Raw genomic sequence first — 27,735 nt, 5'->3', positions numbered from 1 at the left:
AACATGCAGAACAAATGAAATCTGGGGCAGGCGGAAGAAACTCCTGTCAGGCTTGTCAGCTCCTTTTATTGGGGACTCATTTGGTTGCCAGCTTTGTGTGTTTGCAAATAAAAAAAGGACTGGAACAGGAGGGGGCTGTGCCTGTCTTTAGGGCTTGGGTCCCAGGAGAGGACTTTTCTTCTCTTCCTAATACCAGAGCAGTGGGGTCCTCAGCCCGCAGGAGCCAGAGGTGGTCTAGAACCTTGTGGCCAGATGGGTGGATTTGGAAAATCAGATCTCAGCTTTGGCGTGCTCTTAATTGAGAGGGAGTCAGACTTTGATATGAAGAGAGAGCACTGTGGTCTGTTTGTGAAAGGTCCGCAGAGGGTGGAGGAGGATCTGGAAGAAGTAGGGTGGAGTGGGAGCTGGGTCATTCCCAGGGTCCTAGGGCCGCCCTGCCTAGGGGGAGAGGGTTGCCAGAGTTGGGGGAGGGCAGGTTTGAAAAGGCTCCCTCCTAGGAATGCCCGGTAAAATATGGTTGCCCAGTTAAATTTCAGTTTCAGATAACAACAAGTAATTTTTTAATATAAGTATGTTCCAAATATCGTGTGGGACATACTTATACTAAAAAATATTTGCTATTTATCCGAAATTCACATGTAACTGAACATCTCGCCCCCGCACCCATATCACCAAATCTGGTTCCCTGGGGTATTCTGATTCCTTCTCTCTGCCACCATTGCCACCACCAGAGACATCCTATGGATCACCGTGCAGGAGGCAAGCCAACGTGTCCAGGACAGAAGCCATGCCAGAGAGTGAATTGCGAGAGGGTCTTCTCCAGCTCATTTCCTTCTGTTCCAGACCTGTTCATTCCTCATCCCCCTTTGCCTTCCACCTTTCCCAGCAGTGACAAGTAGTAAGCCCCGGGAGCGGGAGGTCAGAGAGGGGAGGTCAGACATTTGCAGTTGACATTTGCAGTGCACAAGGCCAGCTGCTGGGATCCCTTTGAGCCTCCACGAGGAGGCGCTGTGCACACCGGGCGCTGTGGCTTCCCCCTGGGCCAAGTCAAACCTGCAGCTGGCAGGCAGCGAGAGATGGGGTTTCCTAAAGTGCTGGGATTTTAGAACTGTCACCACCACTGCCGCCACCAGAGTGGTAAATATTCATAGGCATCTCTCCTGCGTTTCCTGGCACAGAGACGAGAATTCCAAACATTCCCCTCTAGCAGGGGGGAGGGGGTGCCTCTCCCAGTGTGGTCCTGAGACCACCTGCCTGGCTCATTTTAAAACAGATGCTGAGGCGAATCCCAGGGCTGAGGTTTGTTGTACTGTTAGGTCTCCTCATTACTCTGCCTGGTGTAGGTGTATGTGCACATGCGTGTGCACACACACACGCATGCCTGTGCACATGTTCTGTGTGGTTAGATGTGTCCCTTGAGGTCAATGCGAGGAAAACCAGCAAACCCTTAATTAGGCCTTGTTGCCCTGCTGTTGTGAATGATACCTGTTTTTATTTACTAATTCGGTTTTTTATATATGGACCAGGTTTATACTTTCACTGAGTCTGCACGGGGCTCAGTAATTGAAAATTGTTTTTATTTATTATTATTTATTTTTAAAGATTTTATTTATTTATTTGAGAATGATTGAGAGAGAGAGAGAGAGAGAGAGAGAGAGAGAGCATGAGAGGGGGAAGGTCCGAGGGAGAAGCAGACTGCCTGCTGAGCAGGGAGCCCCTTGCGGATTGTGGGAATCAATACCCGGACTCCAGGATCATGACCTGAGCCAAAGGCAGTTGCTTAACCAACTGAGCCACCCAGGTGCCCTGAAAATTGTTTTTAGTGGAGATCATAGCCAGTCAGCATTTGGACCTTGTGCTCAAGGTGTGAGATCATTTTTAAGCTACAAACTCCTTTCTAGAAGAAGGCTTTAAACAGAATTCCACCTGATTTTACTGATGCCTCCTCTCCATTCATCACATTAGTGTCTGCATAGGAGTCTTACCATCTATGAGAACTGGGGCACAGATTTCTGTTTTTTGGTGAGTGGTGTGTGTGTGTGTTGTAACAAACATATTCATCACTTACTTGTTTACTTGCGAGTGAAATTTGCTGAAGCCACCCTTCCCAATGAGCTGGCCCGAGACCCCTGTCTCGTGACCCAGCACCCTGTAACCAATCACCCTGTTTTGTTTAGTTAATGAGAAAGGGGTTCACGGAGACACACTAAGCTCAGCAAAGCCGTTTGGACCCCTATTGGGTTATGGGGCATCGTTTTACCTGGATTTGCACCGTCTGTTGCTATCAGGCATCTGGCTGCAGTAGGAGTCAGATTACAGCAGGAGAGGCCCGGAGGATTAGGACTGCGAAGCTCCAGCGGCCAGTTGATAATTACCTTGGGGGTCATGTCCCGAAATAGACTCTGACCCCTCTTTCTGAACTCAGAAAGAGGAAAGGCTGCTCTTTTTCGGCCTGGCCAGCTTTCACATTCTCTCTTTCAGTCCCTCCTACATCTTACTCCCATTCTTTTTTTTTTTAAAGTCTCATCTACAAGCGGTAGAATTCACCCTTTCTGGCATACAGTTCTGTGGGTTGATGGAGGTAAACAGATGTATAACCACGACCACAGTGAAGGTGGGGAATGGGTCTGCCACCCAGAAAGATTTCATCCTGCTGCCCCTTGCAGCCAGCCTGTCCCTCCGGCCTCTGGCAACCCCCGGTTTGTTTGTGGCGCGTACAGTTTTGCCTTTCCCAGAATGCCGTGTAAATGCAATCGTGTGGCCTTTCAAGGGTGGTTTCTTTCACTCATCCTCATGTATTCGTGACTTGTCCATGCTGTTGTGTGTTATCCCTAGGTCGCTCCATTTTATAGATCAGTCGTACTCCGTAAACATTCCTGCACAGAGTTTAGAGCGAACACAACTTTTCATGTGGGCAAATACCTAGGAGTGAGGTGGCCGGTCATATGGCAAGTATGTGTTTAGCTTTAGGAGAAGTTGCCAAACTGTCTTCTTCGGTGGCTGGGCCATTCTTCATCTCTCATAGCAAGGTGTGAGGGTTCCAGTTGGTCTACCTTCTGACCGGTCCTTGTGTTGGTCGTTCTTTTTTCTTTTCGTCATTTTATTTTAGCTGTCCTAACAGTGTTGAGTAGTACTGCATTGTTTTTAAAAATTTGCATTTCCCTAATGGCTAATGATTTTGAGCATCTTTCTATGGGTTTATTTGTCATGTTTACATCTTTGATGAATTATCTATTCAGATCTTTTGCTCTTTTATTTTTTTAAAAAAGATTTTATTTTTTCATTTCAGAGGGAGAGAGAGAGCACAAGCGGGGGAGAAGCAGAGGCAGGGGGAGAGGGAAAAGCAGGCTCCCTGCTGAGCCGGGAGCCTGACATGGGGCTCGATTCCAGGACCCTGGAGGTCGTGACCTGAGCTGAAGGCAGATGCTTAACCATGTGAGCCACCCAGGCACTCCTCTTTTGCTCTTTTAAAAAGTGGGTTGTTTTCTATTGTTGGCTTTTGAGAGTTCTTTATGAATTCTAGGCACAAGTCTTTTTATCAGGTATGTGATTTATTAATAATTTTCTCCCATTCTGTGGCCTGTCTTTTCATTATTTTAACAGTGTCTTTGGAAGACAAATGTTCTTATTTTTCATGATGTCTCATTTATCAGTTTATCATTTCTTTTCTGGGTCATGATTTTGCTGTCGTATATGAGAAGTTTCTGCTTAACCCAAAGTCCTATGTTTTCCTGAAACATAGAGTGAAATCTTAACAGTGTCAGGTTTTGCATTTGGGCGTATGAACCATTTTGAGTAAATTTTATGTCTTTTGTGAGGTTTGAGTTAGTCATATGCATAACCAATTTTTCTATCACCATTTGTTGAAAAGATTGTCCTTTTTTTTTTTTAGTTGCCTTTATTTATTTGCAAAAAAATAAGAGTATAATCTATGATTTGCAGGTATTTTCTCCCATTCAGTAGGTTGTCTTTCTGCTTTCTTGGTGCCTTTTAAAGAGTAAAAGTTTTTAATTTTGGTGAAATGTAACTTATCTTTTCTTTTTTTTTTTGGTCATTTGTGCTTTTGGCATTATAACTAAGAAATCATTGCCTAATAACAGATCACGAAGATTTACTTTTTGTTTTCTTCTGAGTTTTATAGCTATAGCTCTTATATTGAGGTCTCTGATCCACTTTCAGTTAATTTTATATATGGTGTGAGGTTAAGAGACCCAACTTCATTATTTTACATGTAGATACCAAGTTATCCTAGCATCACTTGCTGAAAATATTCTTTCCTCATTCAATTGTCTTGGTACACTTGGCAAATTAACAACTAACCATAAGTGGAAGGGTTTATTTCTGGACTCTCAACTTTATTCTGTTGATCTGTAGTTCTATCTTTATGCCAGTACTTAATTACCGTAGCTTTATAGTAAGTCTTGAAATTGAGTAGGAGTCTTCCAATTGGTTCATCTTTTTCAAAATCATTCTGGCTATTCTAGTTGTTTTGTTTTTCCATATAAATTATAGACTCAACTTGCTAATATCTTTTAAAATATCCTGCTTGGGTTTTGATTATGATTGTGTTGCATCTATACATCTATTTGGGGAGAATTAACATTTGAACAATATTGAGTTATCCAAATATGTGAATATGGTATACCCATTTGTCCAGGTCTTTTTTTTTTTTTCTTTCATCAGTGTTTTATAGCTTTCAGTGACCAGGTTTGCATGTTTTTTGTTAGTTTATACACAAATATTTCATAGTTTTGGTAATAATTTAAATGGTACTTTAAAAGATTTCATGTCACATTATTTATTGCTTACATATAGAAATAGAGTTGCTATTTATATTTTGAACTAGTATCCTGTGATCTTATATTCTTATATTTTTAAACTTGCTTATTAATTCTGGTAGCTGTTTTATAGAATTTGAAGGGGATTTTCTGCATGTCATCTGCAAATATAGACAGTTTTATTTTTTTCTTTAAATCTGTATGCCTCTTATTTCTTTTTATTGTCTTACTGCATAGTTGAAAACCCCTATTACCATGCTGAATAAGAGTGAGAAAGGGGTCAACCTTGCTTTCTTCCTGGTCTTAGCAGGAAACATTCAGTCTTTCACTATTAAGTACAATGTTCACTGTATTTTTCTGTATATGCCAGTGATCAGATTGAGGCATGTCCCTTCCATTCCTAATTTGTTAAGTTTTTCTTTTATATCTTGCCTTGATGTTGAATTTTTTTTCATATACTTTTTCAGTACTATTGAAATAACCATATAGTTTTTCTATTCAGTCTGTTAATATGGTGAATTACCTTGATTTTTCAGTCAAACCAGCCTTCCATTCCTGGGATAAACCCCATTTGGCCATGTTGCATTATCATGATACCTTATCCTATCTGAGGGTAGCTTCTCATCTTTTCCTTCCCAGTTTTTCCTGTTTTTAGTCATCTGGCACCTTCCTCTCCTTTCAAAAGATATCTCCTAACTAGAACGTTCTCCAGCATTCTCTGGAGATTGTTCCTTCAGCCTTCTCCTCCATTTCATTCTCTCTCCTTCCTTCTCTCTCAGTAGGCCCCGGTGGCTTCCAGAGGCTTGTCTCATTGGTCACTTGTGTTGGTAACACTGTAAGCCATAGTCTGTTTCTTCCTGAACCTTATCTCCCTCGTCTTCAGGGCTCTTCCTTCTGAGTCAGCTCTGCCTGTCCTGGCCCCCAGCCTCACATAGGTCTTTGGGCTTCTGTGGCAGCCTCCTGACTGGTCTCCTACTCCCTACACTACTCTTGCCCCCGATGAGACTTCCTGAAGCTGTGTGCTCATCCCTGCTATTCTTTCCAGGTAAAGAAAGAATTCTTCCTTCAATAGTCCTTCATTTCCTATTGTATAAGGGCTGTGTCAGGCCTCCTCAGCCTGACATTCAGATGCCCCTTCAGTGTGGTCTGGTCTGCCTTTCCAGCTCTATCTTCTCTCTGTGGACTTCCCCTCAGGATCATACAGCCTGAGTTATTTATTCAAGGACCCTGAGTACCTCACAAACTGAGCATGATGGATACTCTTTCCAGGGTATAACCTTTCCCATGCCAGACTTGCCAGCTATGCCCCTAACCCCAGGGCTAATGTGCCCTGGCCTGCCCTGGTTCTCCTCTTGCCTCCCCATGATCTTCTCCTTTTTTTCTTCCTTGGTGTGAGGCTGTTTCTGCTGCTTGTTGCCAGTTTTTTGTCAGTCTTGACCACTTATCTCTTCACCTGGATTGTAAGCTTCGTAGAGCAGGGGTTTTCTTTCCTTGTGCTGAGTAGGTTATGTTTTCCTCTGCCATGTTTTTACATGAAAGGAAGTTCTGAGATGGGTGGGTTGGGGTGGAGTTTGGGGGAGTTATGGGTCATCATCAGGGTTGGTGGAGCTGGTAATCAGTTTGCCCCTTCCTCGAAGACATATCCAGGAAGTGTCTGGAGGTGCTCAAGGGGACCTTACAGTGTCCTTCAGCTAGGAAACCAGGATTTATTGTGCAACCAAGGAAAGAACAAGACTTTGGGACGGGAAAGACAAAGTCTCTCTCTCTCTCTCTCTTTTTAAAAAAATTTTATTTATTTATTTGACAGAGATCAGAAGTAGGCAAAGAGGCAGGCAGAGAGAGAGGGGGAAGCAGGCTCCCTGCTGAGCGGAGAGCCCAATGCGGGGCTCGATCCCAGGACCCTGGGATCATTAACTGAGCTGAAGGCAGAGGTTTTAACCTAGGTGCCCCCAAAGTCTCTTTCTATTGACGGATTGGGACAGTTATGGTATAGGATATTTCCAAGGAAATGTGGCACCACATCCAGCATGGGGCCCACATGGCCTCCAGGCCTAGGCTGGCCAAGGACCCTGGGCAGAGTCAGCATACATCAAAGCTGGGCTGGAGAAAACCTTCAGGTGAAACACAGACCTGAGTGCAGGACAGGACTTCTAGGTTCCAGAGACAAAGAGGCCCCTGGAAGAAGGGTGTGGGGAGGCTGTCTACCAGGTCACAGTCAGGCGTTGAACTCCCAGAAAGCTTCAGGAGCTATAGCAGAAGGTGCCAGGGGCCAATTGGGGTTCTCTTCTGTCGTGGAGACTAAGAATTAAGTTTTAGGAGGGAGTGATGGGTCTGGGGAAGCCTGAACATCTTTGCGTGGCTTTGGTCCTGTGTGGCCTGAGGCAAGGGCAGGACCAGCGTAAGTTTACCCAGATACCCCAGGAGCTACACCTGCCAAGAAGTTTGTCTCAACAGCACCTTTGCCAGGATCTGAAATGTGCTATGTAAATTTGCTTTTGAGGGGTGTGTAGTGTTGTATTCTGTTTTTCCTTAGCTTTTCAGTAAATACTTCTTTCCAAAGAATTCCAACCTTGTCTCTGTGACCTGAGGGGCAGTAGTATTTTTCCACACACACATCTCCATCAGCACAGAGAAGGGCATGAGCGCGGAGCAGAGGGCGACGGTGGCTGCTCGCCAGCTGGTGCAGAGAAGGAATGGAAGCCCAGGAAGAGGAGAGGGGACCAACCGTTGACACTGACCCCTCCTGGCCAGGGATCCTCTCCTTCCTCAGTCCCCAGAGGAGTCAGCGCAATGCTGGGTATCTCATGGGTAGCCAGCACTGCTTGCTTCTCTGCAGTTGATCCTGGGGAATAATAAGCTAATATAAAAATAACCATCTCAGGCTTCTCTGCAAATGGGCAGCCTTTTGTCCTATGCTGGACTCTATCACACTTTCAAAACATGAAATCCCGTGACCCTTATGGAACCTTCTTTGCAATGCCCCTGCCAGCCCCAGTGTATACACAGCTCCCTCATAGCATTACTGATATGCTGAACTTTTCATTGCTGGGGCTATGGGCACATACAGTATGATTATTCAGAGACTTAGTTCCTTAGGGCCACAGCCTGTCACCTGTCACAGGCCAGCCAAACTTTGGGCTTCAGGGAAGTCAGAGAGCCTGACCTATGATGCATGGCTACTCCCTGTGGCCAGCCATGACTGGGTGTCCTTGGTGTTGGTTAACTCACAGGTAGGTAGGTGTGTGTGTGTGTGTGTGTGTGTGTGTGTGTACGTGGGCACTAATGTGGAAGCTGGGAGCTCCACGCTTTGGAGCTGGAGGATTAGGGTTGGGGCTCCCATGACTGGTGCCTGCTCTGGGCCTGAGCTCCGTGTCTTCATCTCTCCCTCTGCAGCTTGTCTCCAATGTCCTCATTTTCTCCTGCACCAACATCGTGGGTGTCTGCACCCACTACCCGGCTGAGGTCTCCCAGAGACAGGCCTTCCAGGAGACCCGGGAGTGCATCCAGGCACGACTCCACTCACAACGGGAGAACCAGCAACAGGTGAGGCCCTCCTGTCCTTGCATGGCTACAGGGAGCAGAGGCCCCAGACCTGCCTCAGCCCAGCTGCCTGTCTCCCCACCAACCGTGCTCCTTGGAGCTGCCCAGCCCCACCTCCCTGGGCAGGGACCCAGCCAGAAGGGAATGTTTTCCCTGGAGGGAGCCTAGCATTTCTGGGTCTGTGGGAATGCTTTATGGAGACTTTGGAGAAAACTCTACCTCAGAGTTTGCCTATTGCCTCCACAGTGTCCACCTGTGGGCTGCAAACAAGCCAAATCACCCAGGCCCTGGGCACCAGAGTGGGCTCTGCCCCCTCCCCAGTGCTGATGAGTGGGAGCACTGAGAGCTGTAGTGTTCCCATCTGGGATTAAGGTGCTCCCTGGGAGAGAGGAGAGGAGGTGGCTCAGTCAGCCCCTGGGACACCCCCACTAGGCACTTTCTCTGCGCCGAGTTCTGGGGTATAGTTGGTTCAGAGAAAGGACTGTGGACCTTGTCTCACCCTAAACCTCACTCTCAGGGAAGGTTTGGGCCGGGAAGGAAGCCATTCACACGGGCCACAGACTCACAGGGCTGGGGCGAGGGAGCTGGCCCTGTGTGCTCTCTTGGGTCGGAGCCGGGCAAGGACTGAGGGTTGTGTCAGGGTGCCCCCTACAGCTGCCCGGCATCCTCTTTGGGGCTCCAGACCATCGTGCCCTCTCCTGCATGTGAACCACATGCGGTCTGGGGACTCTGGGACATGATGGAGCTGAAGAGCTCACAGGAGCCCCTGAGGTGGGGCTGTGTGACCCCAGGGAGAATAAGGGCAGGTAAGCAGGGTGACGGGGTCCCGACTGGACTCGGACTAGGTGTGGCTCTGAGAGATGAATTCTCCAAAGCAAGTTCTCCTCTCTCCTTATATTCATGTCTACCTAACAGACGTGAGTGGAATCCCGCTGCCTTTGAGCTTGGGAAAAGGGAGACAAAAGCCTAGACAGCAGTGGTCCCCTGCACCCTCCTCGCCTGCCCAGAGGGCATGCTGGGGACACCCCAAGTGCACAGCAGTCTGACCCCAGTGTGAGAGGGTCTCTGACTCCGTCTGGATGCCTCCCGAGGAGTTATGTGACACGGGCTGGCCAAGTCCGAATGGCTGAGCAAAGGCATGAGGCTCTGTGGTGTCTCTCCAGCACGGCACCCCTCCCCCACCTTGCCCAGCGGCCGCCTGGCCTGTCCCTGTTTCCCGTCCAGCCCTGCTGCTCTGGCCGTTGAGTCTTGCCAGTCCCCAGCTCATGCTGTCCAGTCGGAGGCCTGCCTTGCCCCAGGCATTCTTTCAGCCCCCTCTGAACTCCTGGTCTGGCTCTTGAATGAACCCCAGGCTTGGCGGTGTCCCTGTCTTTCTTTGACAAGCTTGTTGCCCTTCTGCGCCCTACCCTGAGCTCCTCCATGCCTCAGGAGCCACCTCTTGTCCCAGTTCAGGCCCTGGCATCGCTCATCTGAGATCGGGGTGCCTTTCTTCCCTTTTTGTGTCAGGGAGTGTCCCCTGTCATGTCCCCTGTCACTCCTGAGCCTTGTTCTTTCTCCAGTAAAATGTGTATTTTACAGCTCCTCACAGCTGATTTGCACTGGCCCTGGACAGGCTGGACGTTCCAGCAAACCCACAGGGATTTGGAGGAGAAAATCCATTTGCTTTACCATGTTCTGAGCCAAGAGAGCAGGGAGGGGAGGAGTGCTTCCTGGGGACAGGCACTCCTCCCCTAGCCAGAGCCCAGCAGCTCTGGGGCCTCCCCCACCCTCTGCAGAAGGTGCTGCTCTTTGGCTCCTTGGGGTGGCACTCCAAGGTGCCCCCTCATGGTGGGACTCCAAACTGTTGTCCAGCCATCCGCACCCATGCCCTGACCCTCAGACCCAGAAGTGGTTAGAAATGTGGGAAGGTCTCTCCCAGATATAACTATAGAGAGCACCCCTTCCCCCAGCTGCACTAATTCTCCTTTAGTTTGTGTATCTGTCACCAGGAACTGCTTACTGAGAGTTCAGTAAATAACCACTGAAGGCCATGTCCACTGATGCTCAGGGAGACCGAGAGCATCAGTGAGCACCTTCAATGCATTACCAGTGTTTTCCAGGCCCAAGGCTGTCACTTGTGGAGCTGAGTGCGACACAGCTCCGTCCTTGGGGCTGTCTCACTGCATGCGCTGCGGGGAGACCCCATTAACAGACCATGACATAGTGAGCGATCAGGGACTTGGAAGGAAGACCCTGAGTGGTGGGGGATGCCTCTGCCAGAGCCGGGACCCTGCCCACAGGAAACAGAGCCAGGAAGGAGGGTCCCAGCATATGTGAGGATGGTGATTCTAGATGAACTTGTGCGCAAAGGCAAGGAAACACTCCCAGGATCTTGGGAAGCAGCTCGTGGTTCACTGTGTCTGGAACAGAGCTCTATGTGCTGGGCCCAGGGAGGGGTAGAGGGGAGCCAGATCATGGAAAGCTTGAGGCCAGGCTGGGCTTATGGACTAGTTCTGGAAGCTTCGGGAAGCACAGGAGGGTTTTACGCAGGGCAGTGATGGGGTCAGGTGTATGTTTTAGAAAGATCACTTACTGGCTTGCAGTGTGGATGGTGGATCAGAGGCAGAAGCTGCTGCAGGGACTGCCCTGGTCGCCTGGGAGGGACTTGAAGCTTGCCGAGACCTGTGAGAGCCAGGTTGGGATGGTAGAGGGCTTCAAAAGGATGAGAATGGCAGCCAGGCCTGGGTTGATGGGAGCAGGCCAGGCACGGGAAAGGGGGCAGGTAGAACGAGGTTGTAGTGGAAAATAAAGAGGCGTGGGTTCTTTGGGTCCAGAAGAATGCACATTTGATGCGGCTGGTGGAACCCAGGGAAGCTTTGGAGGCTTTGAGCTGGGGAGTGGCATGACAAAGGCAGTGTGCTGGAGAGACTGGGGCCATACAGGGAGGGAGGAGGGCTACAGCGGGGCCGGGGTCGTCTGTCTGGGATGGGGTGGCCGGAATCCCACAGTTGGGTGAGAGAACTACGTGCAGGCAGTGGAGGGGGCCGTGGAACAGGAAGGCCGAGAGCCCACATCCACAGGACTTGGTCAGAGCTGGACAGCGCCTGGGGCCAAAGGGACAGGCATGACTCTCAGAGGGAAAGTTCTGAAGAGTAAAAGCAGTTCCTTGGGTGGGGTATTGACCTCTGACCAGGAGGATGGGGGCTGGCACGGGCAAAGGCAAGAACTTGAAGAGCCACTGGGGAATAGAAACCTGGGAAGGGGAGGTGGTTTTGGGTGCGGCGTCCAGGTTGCAGTAGCCAGTCATCGAGCAAGCAGTTGGAGACACGGAGCCTGGACAAGGTCTAGGGGGCAGGGGGTGGTGGGCAGAGGAGCTGGTGGAAACCGTGCTCGGAGGGGTGAGAGTGAGCCGAAAGAGGAGAGAGGCGCGGATGTGCTGTGTGGCGGGCAGGAGGAGGGAGAGAAACCAGAAAGATGCGGGAACAGGAGCGGAGTCTTAGGGCCACACAAGGCGGGGGGCCCAGCATCCAGGGGTGAGTGATGGGAGAATGAGGAGGCCTGGGCCAGCCGGGCTGAAGGGCCCCAGGTGGGAGAAGTCCGTGAGCTAGGCTAGCAGAGCACCTGGCATGAGTAGTGGGCTGTCGGGGCGCAAGGCGAGCTCGCCCATTCCTGAGGCCGCTGGACCTCTGACCCCAGGCGGGACTGGGAGGAGAACGTGGAAGGGAGGCAAAGTCGGGACCCTCCCCTCCACAGCGTGCTCCTGGCCCCTCTCCCTGCTACTCTCCCACCTCCTCTTCGACAGGTCTTAGCTTCTCTCAGGTTCTCAGAGTCCGTGTGCTTTCCTCCTCCCCTGGTGCTATCCCTGACGTGGAAAGGGAGCACCCCAACCTCATCCTTCTGGTCCCCATGAAGCCCTCTCTGGCCACCCCATTCCCCCAAGCCTGGGTCAGTTACCCCTGTGCAGTGCCCCGTAGTACTGCGTAATCCCACAAGACTGGGAGCTTTGTGGAGGAGAAACCTTGCCCCTCCCACAGTCGTAACTCGGGGACACCAGCACGGTGCCCGGAACGTGGTTGGAGCTCAGTATGTGTTTGATGACGAATTGAGTGAGTCTCATGTCGTGCTCTCAGCAGCCCCCTCCCTATTTATAGATGGGAAAGCTGAGGCTCAGAGAGGTTCAGTCATTTGCCTGAATGGTTACACGTGGTCTCAGGTGACATCCAGGATTCCAGGGGGCTCAGTACTGGTTCACCAGGTGTGCTCTTCCCCAAGTACCCACACAGAAAACCCAGGTGGTCTCCCAGGGAGAAGAGTCCAAGTAGCCCTGAGGCATCACGCTGGCCTCACCCCCACATGAGCGTTCGCTCCTTGAATTTCAGGCCAGCCTGAGGGGTTCTCCAGGACCCTGTGGGTGGGGGGGCCCAGGCGCTGAGGCGTTGGCCTGGGAAAGGAAGGGGACTGCCAGGCAGGCGGAGGGAGCTGTGATGAAAGCATGTGCTTCCCTCCCCAGGAGCGGCTCCTGCTGTCTGTCCTGCCCCGTCATGTTGCCATGGAGATGAAAGCAGACATCAATGCCAAGCAGGAGGATATGATGTTCCATAAGATTTACATCCAGAAACATGACAACGTGAGGTAGGAATGAGGCTGGGGGGCGAGGGCAGGGTGGGAGGACTGATCCCCAGGGAGGCAACATTCCCACTTTCTGCCCTTCCAAGGGAGGTCTGTGGCTGATCTGACTGCGTGGTCTGTGGCTTTGGGGTGTATTATCTGGGGTGCCCCAGCCACGAGGCACCCTCGAGGTTGGTGAAGTGAATTGTTAAGGGGAGGCCCCAGGGAGAAGCTAGGGAAGGAAGGAAGAGAAAAGAGAAAGCAGTAGCGCCAGCTGTTGGGGGAACTCCTAGCCTAACAAGGGTGACAGAAAGCCAACTTGGGACCTGCATGTTGCTATTATCATCTCCATTTTCATCATTATCTAGCAGCTTCCATTCCTTCTGAGCCGGTGTGTGACAGGCATTACGTACCTCATTGCCAGTCCTCCTGACCATGCTGCAAGGTGGGCTCCCTTATCAACATTCCTCGTTTAGAGATTGAGCTCAGAACAACTAAGACCCTTGCCCAGGGTCACTCAGCCAGGAATGGTAAAGGGCGGTGCATTCTGGTCAGCCTGCCCTGGAGCCCATGCCCCTTTTACTGCACATTCGCTGCTTCTCTAGAGGGAAGCTGCTGACGGCAGGCCCATGCAAACAGATGTAGCCTAATAGAGTGCACAGTCGGCTTCGGAGTTCCGTGGGCACGGGGAGCGGCTCAGTGGCCTTCCTGCAGCATGGCTTCCTGGAGAGCCCGGGAATCATCCCACAGGCCCAGAAAAGGAGCTGTTGAGGCTGCCTTTAAGAGAATGACTCTCTTTCTGGGCAGGTTTTCCTTGGACCCACAAATATTCCAAGGCTGGTGTAGAGGGAACCCTCTGGAGGCTTGGGCTGAATTTTCATAAAGGGATTAAATGGAATAAAATGAATAATGGTGCACACACCTACATGCACACGCTGATAAATGTGCACTCAAGGCAAGGCTGATGGCTGCAGGGGTGGGGAGGACACAGTTTTCATGTAGAAATCATCAGAATTTCAGGCGCAATTGCCCAGTTGCCAAGCATACCCCGGAATCCAAGACTGTTGTTTGCCCTTGTGTCCTGTATCCATCTTCCAAAAGAGATGCTAAGCCTTTGGGAGAAAGAGGTTACCTGAACAACACTTGTGTCCTCAGTTTTTGGGGTACCCTGATCCCTCTGGAGCCCACGCATGTTCACTGTCAGGCAGGGAGAGCATCGCCAGCGGTGGGAAGAAGGCTGCTGCAGGCCGAGTCCCCACGCCTGCCCAGGAGGCGTTCCGAGGGGCCGTGGGCTCCGCTGAGCCGAGCTCAAGAGACGAGAGTAGGGCCTTTGATTAGGCAGGTCATGCTGACATGTGGGTTCCCCACTTCTTCTCACACCCCTCTCTGCCCCCACAAGGTAGAAAAATTACTCACAACAACAGTCATACTCGTCTAGTGCCTCCTTTAACCCAGCACTCTTCTGAATACTTTCAAACATTTGCCGAGTCCACAGCGTACATATAAGAAGTCAGTGCTGCTATTATCTCTATTTTGCAGGAAACTGGGGCTTAGGGGTTAATTTGTCTAAGATCCTAGAGCTGGTTAAGTGGGACAGCTGCCCCCAGGAAACTTTTCGGTATCCGAATTCTTACCTAGCCTTACTAAGTGTTTTTTACATGCCCAGGAGAAAGGAGTGTGTATGAGGATTTGTGGGAAGGAATCTCGGGGAGTCCCCAGCCAAGGGGAGACTTTGGAGAGAAGTTTGGCTTCTAGAGAGAAAGAGAGAGAGAGAGAGAGACAGACACTATGGACCCACCAGAGGCCTTTCCTGTTTAGCAATCCCTGAAGTCTGGGGGACTCTAAGACATTTAAAGAAATAGCCTTCCCTGTTAGAACACATCCTGGAGGCCCAAAGTTCAGGTGGGAGCCAACATACCGGAACCCCTGTTACCCGCTTCTGGGATACTCTCTCTCAGTCCCGTCTTCACGGCCCCACGGGCCCTGGCATTGTTCCAAGCACAGCACGGACAAAAGGTGCTTTTCTTGATTGTTCTCAGCTCGGCAGAGCATCTGGCTGACTTCGCTAAAGTATGATGTCGAACACGTAGGGAATGCAGAAAACTCCCAGCTCAGAAACAGTGTGGCAGGCAAGGTGTAGGTTCTCCCTGGCTGGGCTAGCACATCTGCCCACTTCTGCTTCTCTGCCCCGCACCTGGCCCTCTCACCCCTCCGTCTCCTGCCCCTCCGTTGCTTTGGGCCTCCAGCTCTCCAGCAAGGTGGTTGGGGCAGAGGGGCTGACTCGGGCCTCTTCTGCCACCATAAGGAGTCCTCCGCTCCTGGGGAGACATGCCCTCATCTTTCCACTCCCAGGGAGGCTGTGACTTTGGGTAAAGAAAAGAACAATACCCTAATCACAGAGTGGCCCCGGTGTCCATGTGGCAAGAACCAGAACCCCCCCCCCCCCAAAAAACAAGCTTCCAGGGGGGTATTTCTGTTTTAAGACGAGCTAAGGATCAATGCAGCTATCAGATAAAAGGGGAGAAAAATCAAGACGCTGCCCTTTTCATAGGGACAGACATAATTCTGACTCTGAAATTGCCAGGCTGGTTGTGGTTGGTACACACCATAGCCCAGCCGTGAGCAGTCAGATGCAAATAGCCCATGGGGGCCCTTCCTGTTGTGTGAGCAGCTGTGGCCGCAGGTCTTGATGGAAACACATCGCTTAGTCTCTGGACTTGGGTGTGGGGCTGGGTAGTGGGTGGAGGGGTGACATCAAGGTATAGAAATGCACCCTGGGGCTGGGCTTGAGGTGTGGTGATTAGGTCTGGGGCCTGGGGTTAGTTGGGCTCCACTGTCCTCTGGCCATGTGAGCAGGGCAAGTGATGGGCCTGGATACTCTGACCTTCAGTCTCCTCCTCTGTATGGGACAGGAAGGATACCAACTTAGCAGTGTTGTGGAGAGCGGATGAAAGGGTGTGAGGGAAGCGCTTAGGGGCGTCTGGCCCTGGCCACGTGTTCAGTAATTGGGAGCAGTGATTACCGTCGTTACTGCTATTATTGTGATGATTATCACACTCCTATCAACAAAGCGAGGCCTGGGGATTCTCTAGCTCCAGCGTGGAAGGGTGATGAGTCACGTTTGTCAATTCTCTGCGGAGTTATAATATTTAGAGAGGGTGATGACATGCTGCTCTCTAGCCCCCACTGAGAACAAGGCCACAAGAAAAATAAATCAGTCCTGCAGTGTGACAGACTGGGCTTGGATCTGCGGAAGGGCAGGAGACAAATGGGTGGGGAGAGTCTGGCCTGGGCAGGGAGGGGTGACAGCAGACCCCCACTGCCCTCTGTGGCCTCCTCCTTTCCTGGTGCCCGATAGAAAACTGCCCCTGGGACCTGCCAGGAACCTGTCAGATGCTTTGGTGCTGAGCCGCCACTGGCAATGCACTGAGGTGGGCCAGGGGCCCAGGAACCTTTGGAGACACCACCCCCTCCCCCCGTCTGACATGTAGTGACAGGTAGAGCTGTTTTAGCCCTTCTGGCTAGACAGGGCAGCTGGGACCAGGTGGCTGGGGTGTCAGACCTGTGGCTTGAGGGCCCTCCTCCCAGACACCTGCCTCCCCTGCAGCCAGGGCAGTATGAAGGTCAGAGGGAGGCTGCGCTGTCCTCCCCGCATTCCTGGGACAAAGGCCTCCAGCATGCCAGAGGCCTCCTCCTCTGTCTGGGAGGAGGGCACTGAGGTGGGAGGAAGGGGCTGGCCCTAGAAGCACGTAGCACACTCCCGTGGGTCACAGCAAACTTACAGATGCTGCCAGAACCCAGCTGTCACCAGGGGACCCTTGCCAAGATGTCACTATTGTGGAGCACGATGAATGTCTGTGTGGAGCAGCCTGGGTCACACCCTTCTCTGCCACGTATTGGCTGTGGGAACTCAGGCAAGTCATCTAACCTGAGCCTCAGGTGCCTCATCTATGACATGGAGATGGTGATGTCCCCTCACTCATCCATTCAGTGGCTGCTTTCCTCTGCTTCCTCTGGTGGGACACTTAGCTACAGAGGCAGGGATTGAGATGGGAATTAAGAGGGACACTGTCTCTGATGTTGGGAAGCTTGCTTTCTCTTGAGGAAGACATACAGTAAACAGCAGGTCAATCAGTAAGTTGGGAATGAATCACATAAGGAATGGGGGTTAGGGCTTTGCATTTTTACGAGCATATATAGATGTTACAAAACTTACCACTCAATTTTTCTGTTAGGATAAAAGCCACAAAGGAACAGAGCCCCTAAGAGAGGGCCCCAGGACTCATTCCTCACGGGGTGCTGGAAGGGGAGATGAGGTAGAGTATGGAAAGCCGCTGCCAGGCCCCCCACCTGGGAGGTAGCTGCAGACTGTCTGCCCTCTGGAGGCGGAGCAGGGTATGTGGTGAGAGTCAAGGTCAGGTGACCAATACCCCAAAGGTTTCAGGGGGCAGGGAACGTTCAAGCCAGCCCGGAGAGGCTACTGAAGGATACGCTACTGCCCTATGGGTCCCAACTGAGAGAGACAGCTTGGCACCTGAATGACATGTTCTCACGGGGAGCCCTGCGGTTTTAGAGGTTGTAGATGGTGGGGCGGGCTGGAGAGCTGGCTCCTCCAGGGGGCGCTGGTCCTCACTTGGCTTCCTCTGTTTGGACCCTGGGAGGGGTTCTCGATGGAGTACGGGTCTTGGCTCATTGGCTGGAATCACAGCCTCATTCTCAGGGGGCCTGGCTGAAGAGCTGCAAACTCAGGGGGTGGAAATGAGGTAACAGCCAAACCCAAACTGTGGGGGGGGGGTACGTGTGGAGGGGGCTGGGGAGCGCTCCCTCTCCTCCCTCCTCCCCCTTTCTTTCCTTCTCTCCCCAGCCTCTCCTGAACCTCCCCCTTTTAAGGTTATCATCTCCTCTCCCGTCTCCTTCAAGGACTTGGCTGTGTTCCCCAGGTCGTTCTGGAGTCTGGCTCAGCTGCGGCGCGGCTCTGAATTATAATGGCCTCACGACAGCGTCCCTGATGCTCAGATACCTGTGGGTGGATTGTGCACCCTGGGGGCAGAGAGGAAAAATATTTATCTCCAGTCATATTCCCGGGAACCGACCACATAAGGGATGGTCCGTAAGCCTGGCATTCCTGTCTCCAACCTGACACTAAGAAAAGTATTCTGAGCTCTACGCTATACCAACTATAGACACAAGTGGCCTTTATATTATTATCTCATTCATCCCATATTTATTGTGCTGCCCCTCTTTGCCACGCGTGACTAGGAGTAGATAGAAAAGATACGGTGCTTGCCCCTCGGGGACTGTCCAGCCCTCAGCAGTGAGGTCGGGCCATGCCCACTGCGGTGGGATCAGCAGCCTCATAACCCATCTGGTCCCACTGGGGAAGCCCCTGGGGGCAGGGCTTTCCTCTTAAACAACCAGCTAATTCATTATCTTACTTGTAATTAAATAGACATGATATAAAACAGGCCATTTTGACCTTTCCCATCATTGTGCAACCACCATCACCATCTGTCTCCAGATGTTTTCACCTTGCAAGGCTGAGATCCTGTCCCTGTGAAACGACTCCGCATTCCTCTCCTTTCAACCCCTTGCCCCGGGCAACCACCCTTCCACACTATGCCTGTGACTTTGACTACTCCGGGTACCTCATGGCCGTGGACTCCTACAGTACATGTTCTTTTGCGGCGGGCTTATTTCAGTCAGCGTAACGTGGCCAAGGCTCGTCCATGTGGTACTGTGGGCCGGGATTTCCTTCCTTTTCCGGGCCGCCTAGTACTCCGTGGCGTGTGTACGCCACAGCTTGTTTATCCATTCCTCCGCCGAATTGCGCTATTGTGAATGATCCTGCTGTGAACATGGGTGCCCAGGTCCCTCCTTGAGTCCCTCCTTTCAGTTCCTTTGGGTGTATACCTAGAAGAGAAATTGCTACATTCTAATATTTTAAGGGAGTCCACTGTGTTTTCCATAGTGACTGGCCATCTCGCCTCTCCACCTTGCCCGAGGTGGTTTCTTCATTTCCTTGCATGGACGTGGGTCTTCACAAGAGACCCGAGTTTGTCCTTGGACACGGAATGGGGATCAGTGGGGGAATGGAGCTGGCAGCCAGCTAGGACTTGTTATTTTAGCTCTTTGGATTCAAAACTGGGGGCCTTGGGGGTAGAGGGGAAGGCAGAGAAGTTAAGGTGAAGAGACACCGACCCACTGAATGTGTCAGGCTAGGCCTTGGAAATTCTGATCCTAATAAGAATTCAGAATAAGAAGAATTATCCTGGGTTGGGTAGGTCAGAAAAGACATCATGAAGATAGAAGGGTTAGAATCAGATCTTAGAAGAACATAATTAGTTTTCAACCTTTCTCGTTCTACAAAGGATGTGTTTTCTTTGTAGAAAATTAAGAACTAATAATACAGAGAAGACAATAGAAATCTCCACGAGCTCATCACTGAGAGGTCACTGACTACTGCTCAGTCTTGGTGCAACCCTTTACCTTTTGTGGGCTTCTCCTGTGGGCCACATTCCCCCAGCTCTTGCAAGGCTTTCTGAACACAAAGTCTGTAAGTGCGATGGGAGGTCCACTCTCTGGCGGTGAGAGTAGGATCTGGTGGGCAGAAACAGGACCAGGGGATCAGGGGTTGGAATAGGGTCTCCAGGAGGCCCCGAGGCTGGTAAGAAGGATTCCAGGACATCTGTGGACTCCAGACCCACTGGATCCAATCCCGAGAGTCAAGCCAGTCACAGGGCCCTTCAGCTTTCAGAAGGAAGGTGGCCCGTTGCCACGAGAGTGGAGGGGGCATGGCTGTCCAGGGTGGAACGGGTACCCATATCGAGTGTGTTCAGCATTCTCTCAGTGGCCTCTCCCCTTTGCCTCTCCCAGCCTGTCCCTCAGAAGATTCTCTGGCTGCTCCTTGTCCAGACGCCCTGCTCTAATTATTTCGCACCCCCCCTTGGAAAATGCCCAGTCATCTGGTGTCTGTCGTCAGCCAGATGTTGGTGTGAGCAGCCTGACTGCACCGTTTGCCAAGCGCGTGCAGTGACCCACCGTTCCTCCTTTATCGTACTGGGGGCCTGGACCCAGGTGGTATGGCTTGGAGCACACAGAGGGCAAGCTGCAGGGGTAGACCCCTCCCCAGCCTATGCTGCTGGGACCTCCTGGGCATATCCTGCCCTGCTTTCCTAAAACCTTCAGCTCCCGCTAGGCCCAGATCCTGAGAGTCGGGCTGAGACCTTGCCATATTCCCTTCCTGCCCTTGCCCGATGACCTCTGTTTCCCCAGACCCCCACGCCCCCTGGGCTGGCCTCGACAGACGGTTTGCCTCCCAGCATTTCCTGAGTCCCCTCCGTGTACAGTGCCGAGAAATGCAGGTCCAAGAAGCAGGTCCTTGGTGCAGCCTTCCGCCCAGACTGTGAGGAGAAGTCTGTGTCTGGGTGCCCCAGGGGCTGCTGGGCATGGCTTCTGTTCAGGGGCAGGGTCAGACCCCAACATCTTTGTCAGGTCACAGCGCCTGCAGGTGCGAGAGGGAAAAACGGCAGGGAGAGGTGCCTCCCCAAGAACGCGTGTGGAGAAGCTGGGCCGAATGCGGCAGAATGCTGAAAGGCCTGTTGTGGTCACTGGGCCGCCTCGGGGCCTGGCCGCTCTGGCCTGCAGAGGAGAAGGCAGGCGGCCGCAAGGGATGGATGGCTGGGCTCAGGGAGGAGTGCGCCACCACGGTGGGCCGGCCCAGCTTCCACATGCCCTCTGCCCCCTCTGCCCCCACTGCCCCCGCTGCCCCCACTGCCAGGGCCTAAGCGCGTTGCTAAGCTGAGCTCTGAAGTGAGCTGATGGATGGAAGAGGACCTCGATGCCTCTCTGGGCCCAGCATGCTTGGAAGATGGCCTTCAGGGTCACCCAAGAGCCGATCAGGAAATCTTGCTGGGGGAACAGACTGCAGCTGGGCAAACCTCAAAAACACAGGCGCTTCCTGAGTGACAGCCATGGAGGGGAACCCTGTACCGAGGCGATAGCAGAGGCGTGTGACTTCCCTCTGACAGGAGGTGGGGGGATGTAGAGGAGGCAGAATTTTCATGAATGTGTAGGACAGGCCGCAGGGCAGCAGAGCTGAGACCTTGGAGACCCTGTCCAAGCCTCTGCGCAAGGGAGCAACCCGCGCTGGGCCCTGCTCGGAGCCACTCCTCTCTAGTGGGCTGGTGGCTCCGTCTCGCCCCAGCTCATCTGCCGGCAGCCTGTGCCCCCAGACTCCTCCCCCCGAGGAGGGGCTGTGAAGAGCAGACCCCAGCAGGCTGGAGGGGTCTCCGGCTCTCTCGGCCCCCCGGAGGCCTTTCACACACCACCGTTGCTTCCCACGCCTCCTGGCATGGACTGGGAAGCCACTCACGGCCTCTGTAACTGTTCTGCCGTTCATCCCATGGACCTAGGCCCTGGGCCCCACAGAGTCCTGTCTTAGGTGACTTAGCTTGGGACTCCAAGATGCCCCATGGGATTGAAGGAAGAGCTGCTGAGGTGACCGGTCTTGCCTCTTGCTTGCTTTGAAAGGGTGACTATTCTCTTCCATTCAACAAACATACATTAGAACATTGGGTTGAACTGGGTTCCCCTAAAACATATGTTGGAAGTCCTGACCCTTGGTCCCTGTGAATGTGGAAATAGAGTCCTTGCAGATGAAATCAGGTTCAGATGCTAGAGTAGGGTGGGCCCCTAATCCAATATAAGGGGGGACCTCCTAAGAAGAGGAAAATGCTGTATGAAGACCTGGATACGCAGGGACAGCGCCGCGGGAGGTCAGAGACCGAGTTGGGAATAACACAGCTGCCAGCCCCACAATGCCATGCGTGGACACCCCCCACTGGCAACTAGGGAGAGGCAAGGAAGGCTTCTGCCCAGAGCCTCAGAGGCAGGACGGCCCGCTGACAGCTGGCCGCTGATGCTGTGTAGCGTTGGACTTAGCATGGAGTAGCTACGGGTGTGGTATCTGCTGGCTTTGCATTCAAGATACTGCTCCAGCCCGGGGAATGTTTCTTAACTCTGGAGCCGTGGATCTTGACCCCAACCTGAACTAGCTCTGGATTCTTGAGAGCTAAAGAAGAATTTCCAGAACATCTATGTGATGGCACTTTTCCACAGACTGGGAGAGACCTTTCTCTTGTTCCTGAGTGGAACGGGCCAGTTGCCTGACTGACTGGCGGAGAAGTGGCAGCTGGGTGGAGAGGGGGCTCTAGTTAGTTAGGGGGCTGAGATCAGCATCGGGGGCATGGCAGCCTTCCCTCCCCTGCTCCTCTTACCACGCATGCTGACGCAAGGCACTCCCCGTCTACTCCCCTTGGAGGGGGTTGCTGAGCCCATGTGCCTGGTCAGACCCCAGGCATCAAAGGCTGCTGGAGACTCCCGACCACCTCGCACCATCTGTGCCCCTGCCCCCCTAGCTGCCTGCTGAGGAACAGCTTGTCTGCCTTCCCGAGCTCTGTGGCCAGCCGGGGTAGTGTCTCTCCTCTCCACTCCTCCTCCTCAGCTTTTCTTCTTTCCCCTCATTTGGCCTGTCTGTCTGCCCCTCCCCTCATGTGGGCTGGCAGACAGCCGCTGAGGGTGCCCCCTCCTGAAGGAGTCCCGGACGCCATGTGTGGTGACCCGTACCAGCCCCTCCGGCTCCCTCTGCCCCTTTCACAATGCTGGACCCCTGAATTATGCTCATATTTACTTAAGATGGCTCTGGGGCCAACAGCTTCATATTTATGGGTTCAGCTCCTGGGCTGTGAAGCCAGGTTGCCTGTGTAGCCTTGGGCACAGGACGCATCCTCTCTGTTTTCCTTCATTTTCTTGCCTGTAAAGGGGGGATATTGACCTCATAGGCTGGTTGTGGTGTTCAAGTGAGTTCATACACATAAGGGCACAGGACAGTGTCCAGTTGTTTTAAAAGGCAGGTTTTATTACCAGCCAGATGTGCAAAGGCGAAGAGGTGAGGAGACAACTGCCATTGGAAACATTGTTACTCATCCTGGGAGAAGTGAGCAGGTCGCCCCCAAGCCGTGGGGGCCCCTGGGGAAGTGCTGCAGTGGCGGGTCAGGAGGCAGAGCGAGAGGGGTTTGAGGATGGGACTTTGTTGGGGTTTCTGCAGGAAGGAATGGATAAGTAGGCTTGGGATAGGCTAGTTGGAACCATTTCAGTGGGCTCTGTGCTGCAGGGACCGTCCCGAGTCTGGTACCCATCCCTGGGGTGATTAGGGCAGGAGAGCCATGGCCTGAGCGTGAGAGCCTAGCTGGGCTATGGGGCGCTGGACGCTAAGGCAAGCTGTTGGACAATCTCTGAGACCCGACCGGCCTGGGACTGACAGGCTCCCCAGGGTCAATGAGGTCCCAGGTATCAAACATCAGAATAGAAAGACAGGCTTAATGCACCAATGCATATTTTCCAGATAGAATGACAAAATATGCTTGTTCTACATTCCTCATTTAAAAAAGGAAGGCTGTCTGGGGCTTCAGGAGCCTTGTGGTCTAGAGGGAAGAACACGGACCTCGGAGAAGGAGCCCACCATGCTGCTGTCGGCAGCTTCTTCCCGGAGGCTCAGCCGCCTCCTCCGTGAGAAGGAGACCCCAAGCCTTTGCTGCAGGGCTGCATGGAGGACTCAGTGAGAAGACTCAGTCTGCAGGCTCCCAGCCCTGAGCCAGCCCATCTCAGTACATGAGGGTTATTACGTTTCTGTGTCTACTTAAAGAAAAAACTCCATTAGCCCTTCTACACTCCAGCCCTGGGGCCTCACCTCTAGTGGTGTACTGTGAGCAAAGGAAGATGGCTTCGGTCTCCAGAACATAAACCACAGACACAGACAGAAGACCCACAATAACCACCGTGGGGACCGGCTGCTGCATTTGACTCCGTGCCTGGGGATGAGGCTGCCGTTGCTGGCAGGGACGAGTTGGAGGCTTCCGGACATGTTTGCTGTCTGTGTCTTCCTCTCTCTCTCTCCTCCCCAAGCCTCTTTAGTCTGTCCCTTCTAGAGACTCCCTAGGGATGGAGGGCTTGGGCCCGAAACCCTATCTGTGGGGCTGGGAAGTGAGACCTTAGTGGGATTGACACTGGGGCCTGGAACACTTTCTAAGCCCATGAATCAAAGGCCACAGCTACCTTGAAGGGGCTGTTCAGGAGTCACATAGGGCAGGCCCAAGAGGGGACAGAACTGGGGGTGGGGGTGCGCAGGGCCCTGTTTTCGGTAACTCAGGCAGATGCACACTCCCAGGCCTCATATGCCTCTGCCCCAACCCCACCCCACCGCCATCCTGGGTGGGAGTGAGGGCACGATGAAAGCATAGAGTTGTCTCCTGGGCTGCATGGAGAGGCCAGCTCCCTCAACTCTCCAGGGCCAGGGACACTTGATGCCCTCCCCAGCAGCCATTTGGAGCCCCCCGTCCCCAGGACTCTTGCTGGCCAGCAGCTGCGTCCCCTGTCCTTCCTCCCTCACAGGGGTCTTCCTCCACCTGTCTCCCCAGCATCCTGTTTGCCGACATCGAGGGCTTCACCAGCCTGGCATCCCAGTGCACTGCCCAGGAGCTGGTCATGACCCTCAACGAGCTCTTCGCCCGCTTTGACAAGCTGGCTGCGGTGAGTCACTCTCCCTGCCGTCCCCGGCACCCGGGGCCCGTGCCAGAGCCAGAAGGTTGGCTCCATCTGGGCCGCCTAAGGGAGAGCGCTATGGCCAAGGCCCTGTGAGCCCCAGGGACGGGCCCTGGGCCAGCATGTGCCCTGCTGGGCAGGGGGGATGCACGCACTGTGGCTGTGTTTCCTCACACCTCACACAGTTGGACATGTCTTTGTATGTCGGTGATCATGAGGGAGCAAGGGAGTGAGCCTTCCACCTGAGGAAGGGCATGGGAAAGCCTGCAGGTGATGCTGCCCAGGCCCCTGAGGAATTTCTGTTTGGTGGGGCAGATTCAGTGCCCGTAGAGCCATTTTCTTGGGGAGCTCGGCCAGAGTGGTAAGAGAATGAGTCTGAATCCCAAATGGCCTGCAGACAGCTATGTGCCACCCCCCAGAGGCTTCCAGAAAGAGGACTCTGTGCTGTTCAGACAAATTGGAAGTAGCATCCCAGGCCAGGGAGCGGTAAATGACATATTTGTTCATTCAGTCCCTGTTTATACTGCCATCCTCTCCAGCTTTTGTGTCTTTGAGTGATGTTCCGGACCTCTGTTGAGTCATTTTATATCAGGGCTGCCCACTGCAATGTCCACCGGCAGGCGGACACGTTTCCTTTTGCCATCAGACCATTTATGAGAGGCTGGTGCCGGTCAGAGGGGTGCCAGGGCCTCCAAGGGCATTAGATGGCGGGTCTCACACTGGCTTGGTGGTTTTTATCCCCTGACTATGGATGAGGGTAACTGGATATATGCTGGGCCATCAGGCATTGGACAGGCCTTAAATAAGAATCCAGGCCTCTTGGACATTTGAGTCCCAGTGTCCTACTTCATGAAGTAACCTCTGGTGGCCAGACTTGGAGAGCTGAGAATTGGTGACTAGTGACATCCCATCCGAGTCCGAGTTCTGGCTCAGTTGTGACCTGCTGGGCGACCCCCGTTGTGCCCGGTTACTCTCCTCAGGAGCAGCAGTGGGCAGGACTTCAGCTCTGGGGGGTGGGGAGGTCTTAGTCCTCACATGCTTGCTGGTTAGCAGCGTGCTGTTTGGTCACATCTCAGACAGGCTGAGGGGCAGGCAAGCTTTGGTTAAGTCTCATTCCTGCTTCAGTCTTTTTGTAAAAGAAGGAGAATCAGAAAACTTCTCATAGAGCCTTAGGCCAAGGGCCAGAGCATTCTCAGGGCCTGGGAGTAGAAGCAAGGACACCGACTCTCAACCTGGGACCTTCGTGAATTGATAAGTCTGCCCTCTTTGCTCCCACATCGGACCCACTGCACTCTTCTTGGGTCTCAGCAGTGACCCAAAAGTGAATTCCTGAGCCTGGGGAGGCTGGAATGCCTAAGGGCTGCTCAGCTGGGCCTCCATCCCCCTCTCAGCTCCTGATAAGCCTGTCCTGGGGCTGGGGCCATGCATCTGTCTGTGCTCGCTGCCCTAAAAGGCAAGTTATTCCAGGCATGGGGTGAATCTGTTTGCTTCCCGTTTCTTTCCCTCCCACTTCTCTTTCCTACTATTTTTAATTTTTAAAATTAATTTGCTTTCCAGGAGAATCACTGTTTACGTATTAAAATCCTGGGGGATTGCTATTACTGTGTCTCTGGGCTGCCGGAAGCGAGGGCTGACCATGCCCACTGCTGCGTGGAGATGGGCATGGACATGATTGAGGCCATCTCGTAAGTGCCTGTCTGGGAGGGGACCATCCCACAGCCTGAGGACCTGATGTTGGAGAGTTGATTCGTGCCTCCCGGCTTAGAGCCTTCTCCTAGGCTTCTTCTGCCCACAGCAGCCCGGGAAGCTTTTCCCAGAGGAGCGTGTCCTAGGAAGGGAGAGCTCTGCAGACTCCGGGGCAGTGGGAGGTGTGGCCCCAGCTCTGCAGGCGAGGAGGACAAGCTGGCCATTGTGCCGTGCCCTGTGCCTCCCTCCCTCACCTCTCAGGGCCCATGGCCACCCAGCCCCATTTCCTCCCAGGTGAGAGAGGTTGGATGCACGGAGGTTAAACATCTCCCCAGGGTAATACAACATGCCAGGTGGATGCAAATGCAGGTGTCCCCATTTAAGAAAATCCATCCTTCGTGGGAGCAATAGCAAGAAGGATCTTTGGCCAATTCTCGGTCACTGCTGGCCAGAGAAGGAGCCCTGGTTATTAAAAGATGTGGAGATAATCCAAACTTAGGCTCAGTAACTTGGAGCTTCAGAAGCAGCCTGGGTAGGGGCAAAGGAAGAGCCACCGTGGACAAGGTGAGGGGCAGAGCAGCTGTCCAGGAAGGTGGCCGGGTCCCTTTGGTTTGGCGGAGCCCCTTTGGGCAGTGTTTGCTGAGTGCCCTTGTATGCCGCCCAGTCATGCAGAGCGGACGGCATCAGGTGAAGAGGGCAGACTGAGATGGGGGCAGGAGGGGCATTTGTTTCCATTGGGAGGACCAGGAGAGGCTTCATGCAGGATGTGGTCCGGGAGTTAAGCCAGAAAGGTGGAATGAGATACTAGCAACCCAAGCAAGGGTCCTGAGGCACTGTGGATGGAAGGCACATTCCAGCAGGGACAAGAGAAATGATGAATGACATAACTCTTCCCTGCATTGGTGTTCACCACTCGCTGGCTGGCGGGGAGGAGGGCAAGCCTCCAGGGCTGGTCCAAGTCAAGCTGCCGGGCCGCCACTGGCTGAGTGGGCCTATACCAGGGTATCTGAGAGCATGCAGGTCCCCAAAGAGTACACACCGTGTAACCCCCTGCCCTGCCCCGAGCTCCTGCACCCTCTTCTGCAGACCTCGGGCCTCAGACGTATGCCCAGAGCAGTATAGCTCCTGTCACAACCTGCAGCCCACGGAGGGGTCCCCCATGTCCCGGGGACGCCCTCAGCCCTGGGTGTGGTGCCTGTGGTGGGAAGTGGTGCTGCTTTGAGCACATGGAACCTCCCCAGTCAGTTAACCACCTTGCTCAGCACGCCATTAATATCCAAGAAGCAGCAATGGGGACAACTCTGAGCATTACACAAACGGGGTTTGCAGCGGCTCTAACTTCCCTGTTTGGCTCAAGTGGACACTAACAGCATTTGCATCCTCAGAATACAGTTGAATTGACTGAGGGTAGCGAAGGCCCAAGGTGCCTTCCTGGGGAAGCAGTGGGGTCCTGATGGGAGTGTGAGGCACTGTGCCCCCTTGTGGCCACACTGGGAAGCGATGCCTCCCTGCTTGGAGCCGCAGAGTACCAGGGCCCAGCCCCTGC

The 27,735-nt window shown here is 53.0% G+C and overlaps 1 protein-coding gene across 2 annotated transcripts in view; it reads left to right on the top strand.

Moving 5' to 3' along the window:
- Window positions 1–27,735, top strand: part of ADCY5 (adenylate cyclase 5) — a 146,967-nt gene that overhangs the window by 77,200 nt on the left and 42,032 nt on the right. For both annotated transcript variants that reach the window (XM_032335227.1, XM_032335217.1), the window contains exons 2-5: window positions 8,172–8,321; window positions 12,808–12,929; window positions 24,380–24,491; window positions 26,061–26,188. In XM_032335227.1, coding sequence (XP_032191118.1) covers window positions 8,172–8,321; window positions 12,808–12,929; window positions 24,380–24,491; window positions 26,061–26,188 — 512 coding nt within the window. The remainder of the gene's footprint in view (window positions 1–8,171; window positions 8,322–12,807; window positions 12,930–24,379; window positions 24,492–26,060; window positions 26,189–27,735) is intronic.

Source organism: Mustela erminea, chromosome 1 (genome assembly GCF_009829155.1).
Source record: "Mustela erminea isolate mMusErm1 chromosome 1, mMusErm1.Pri, whole genome shotgun sequence".
Classification (NCBI taxonomy): domain Eukaryota; kingdom Metazoa; phylum Chordata; class Mammalia; order Carnivora; family Mustelidae; genus Mustela; species Mustela erminea.
Note: the sequence above shows the minus strand (reverse complement) of the source record. Positions and strands in the feature narration are given on the sequence as shown.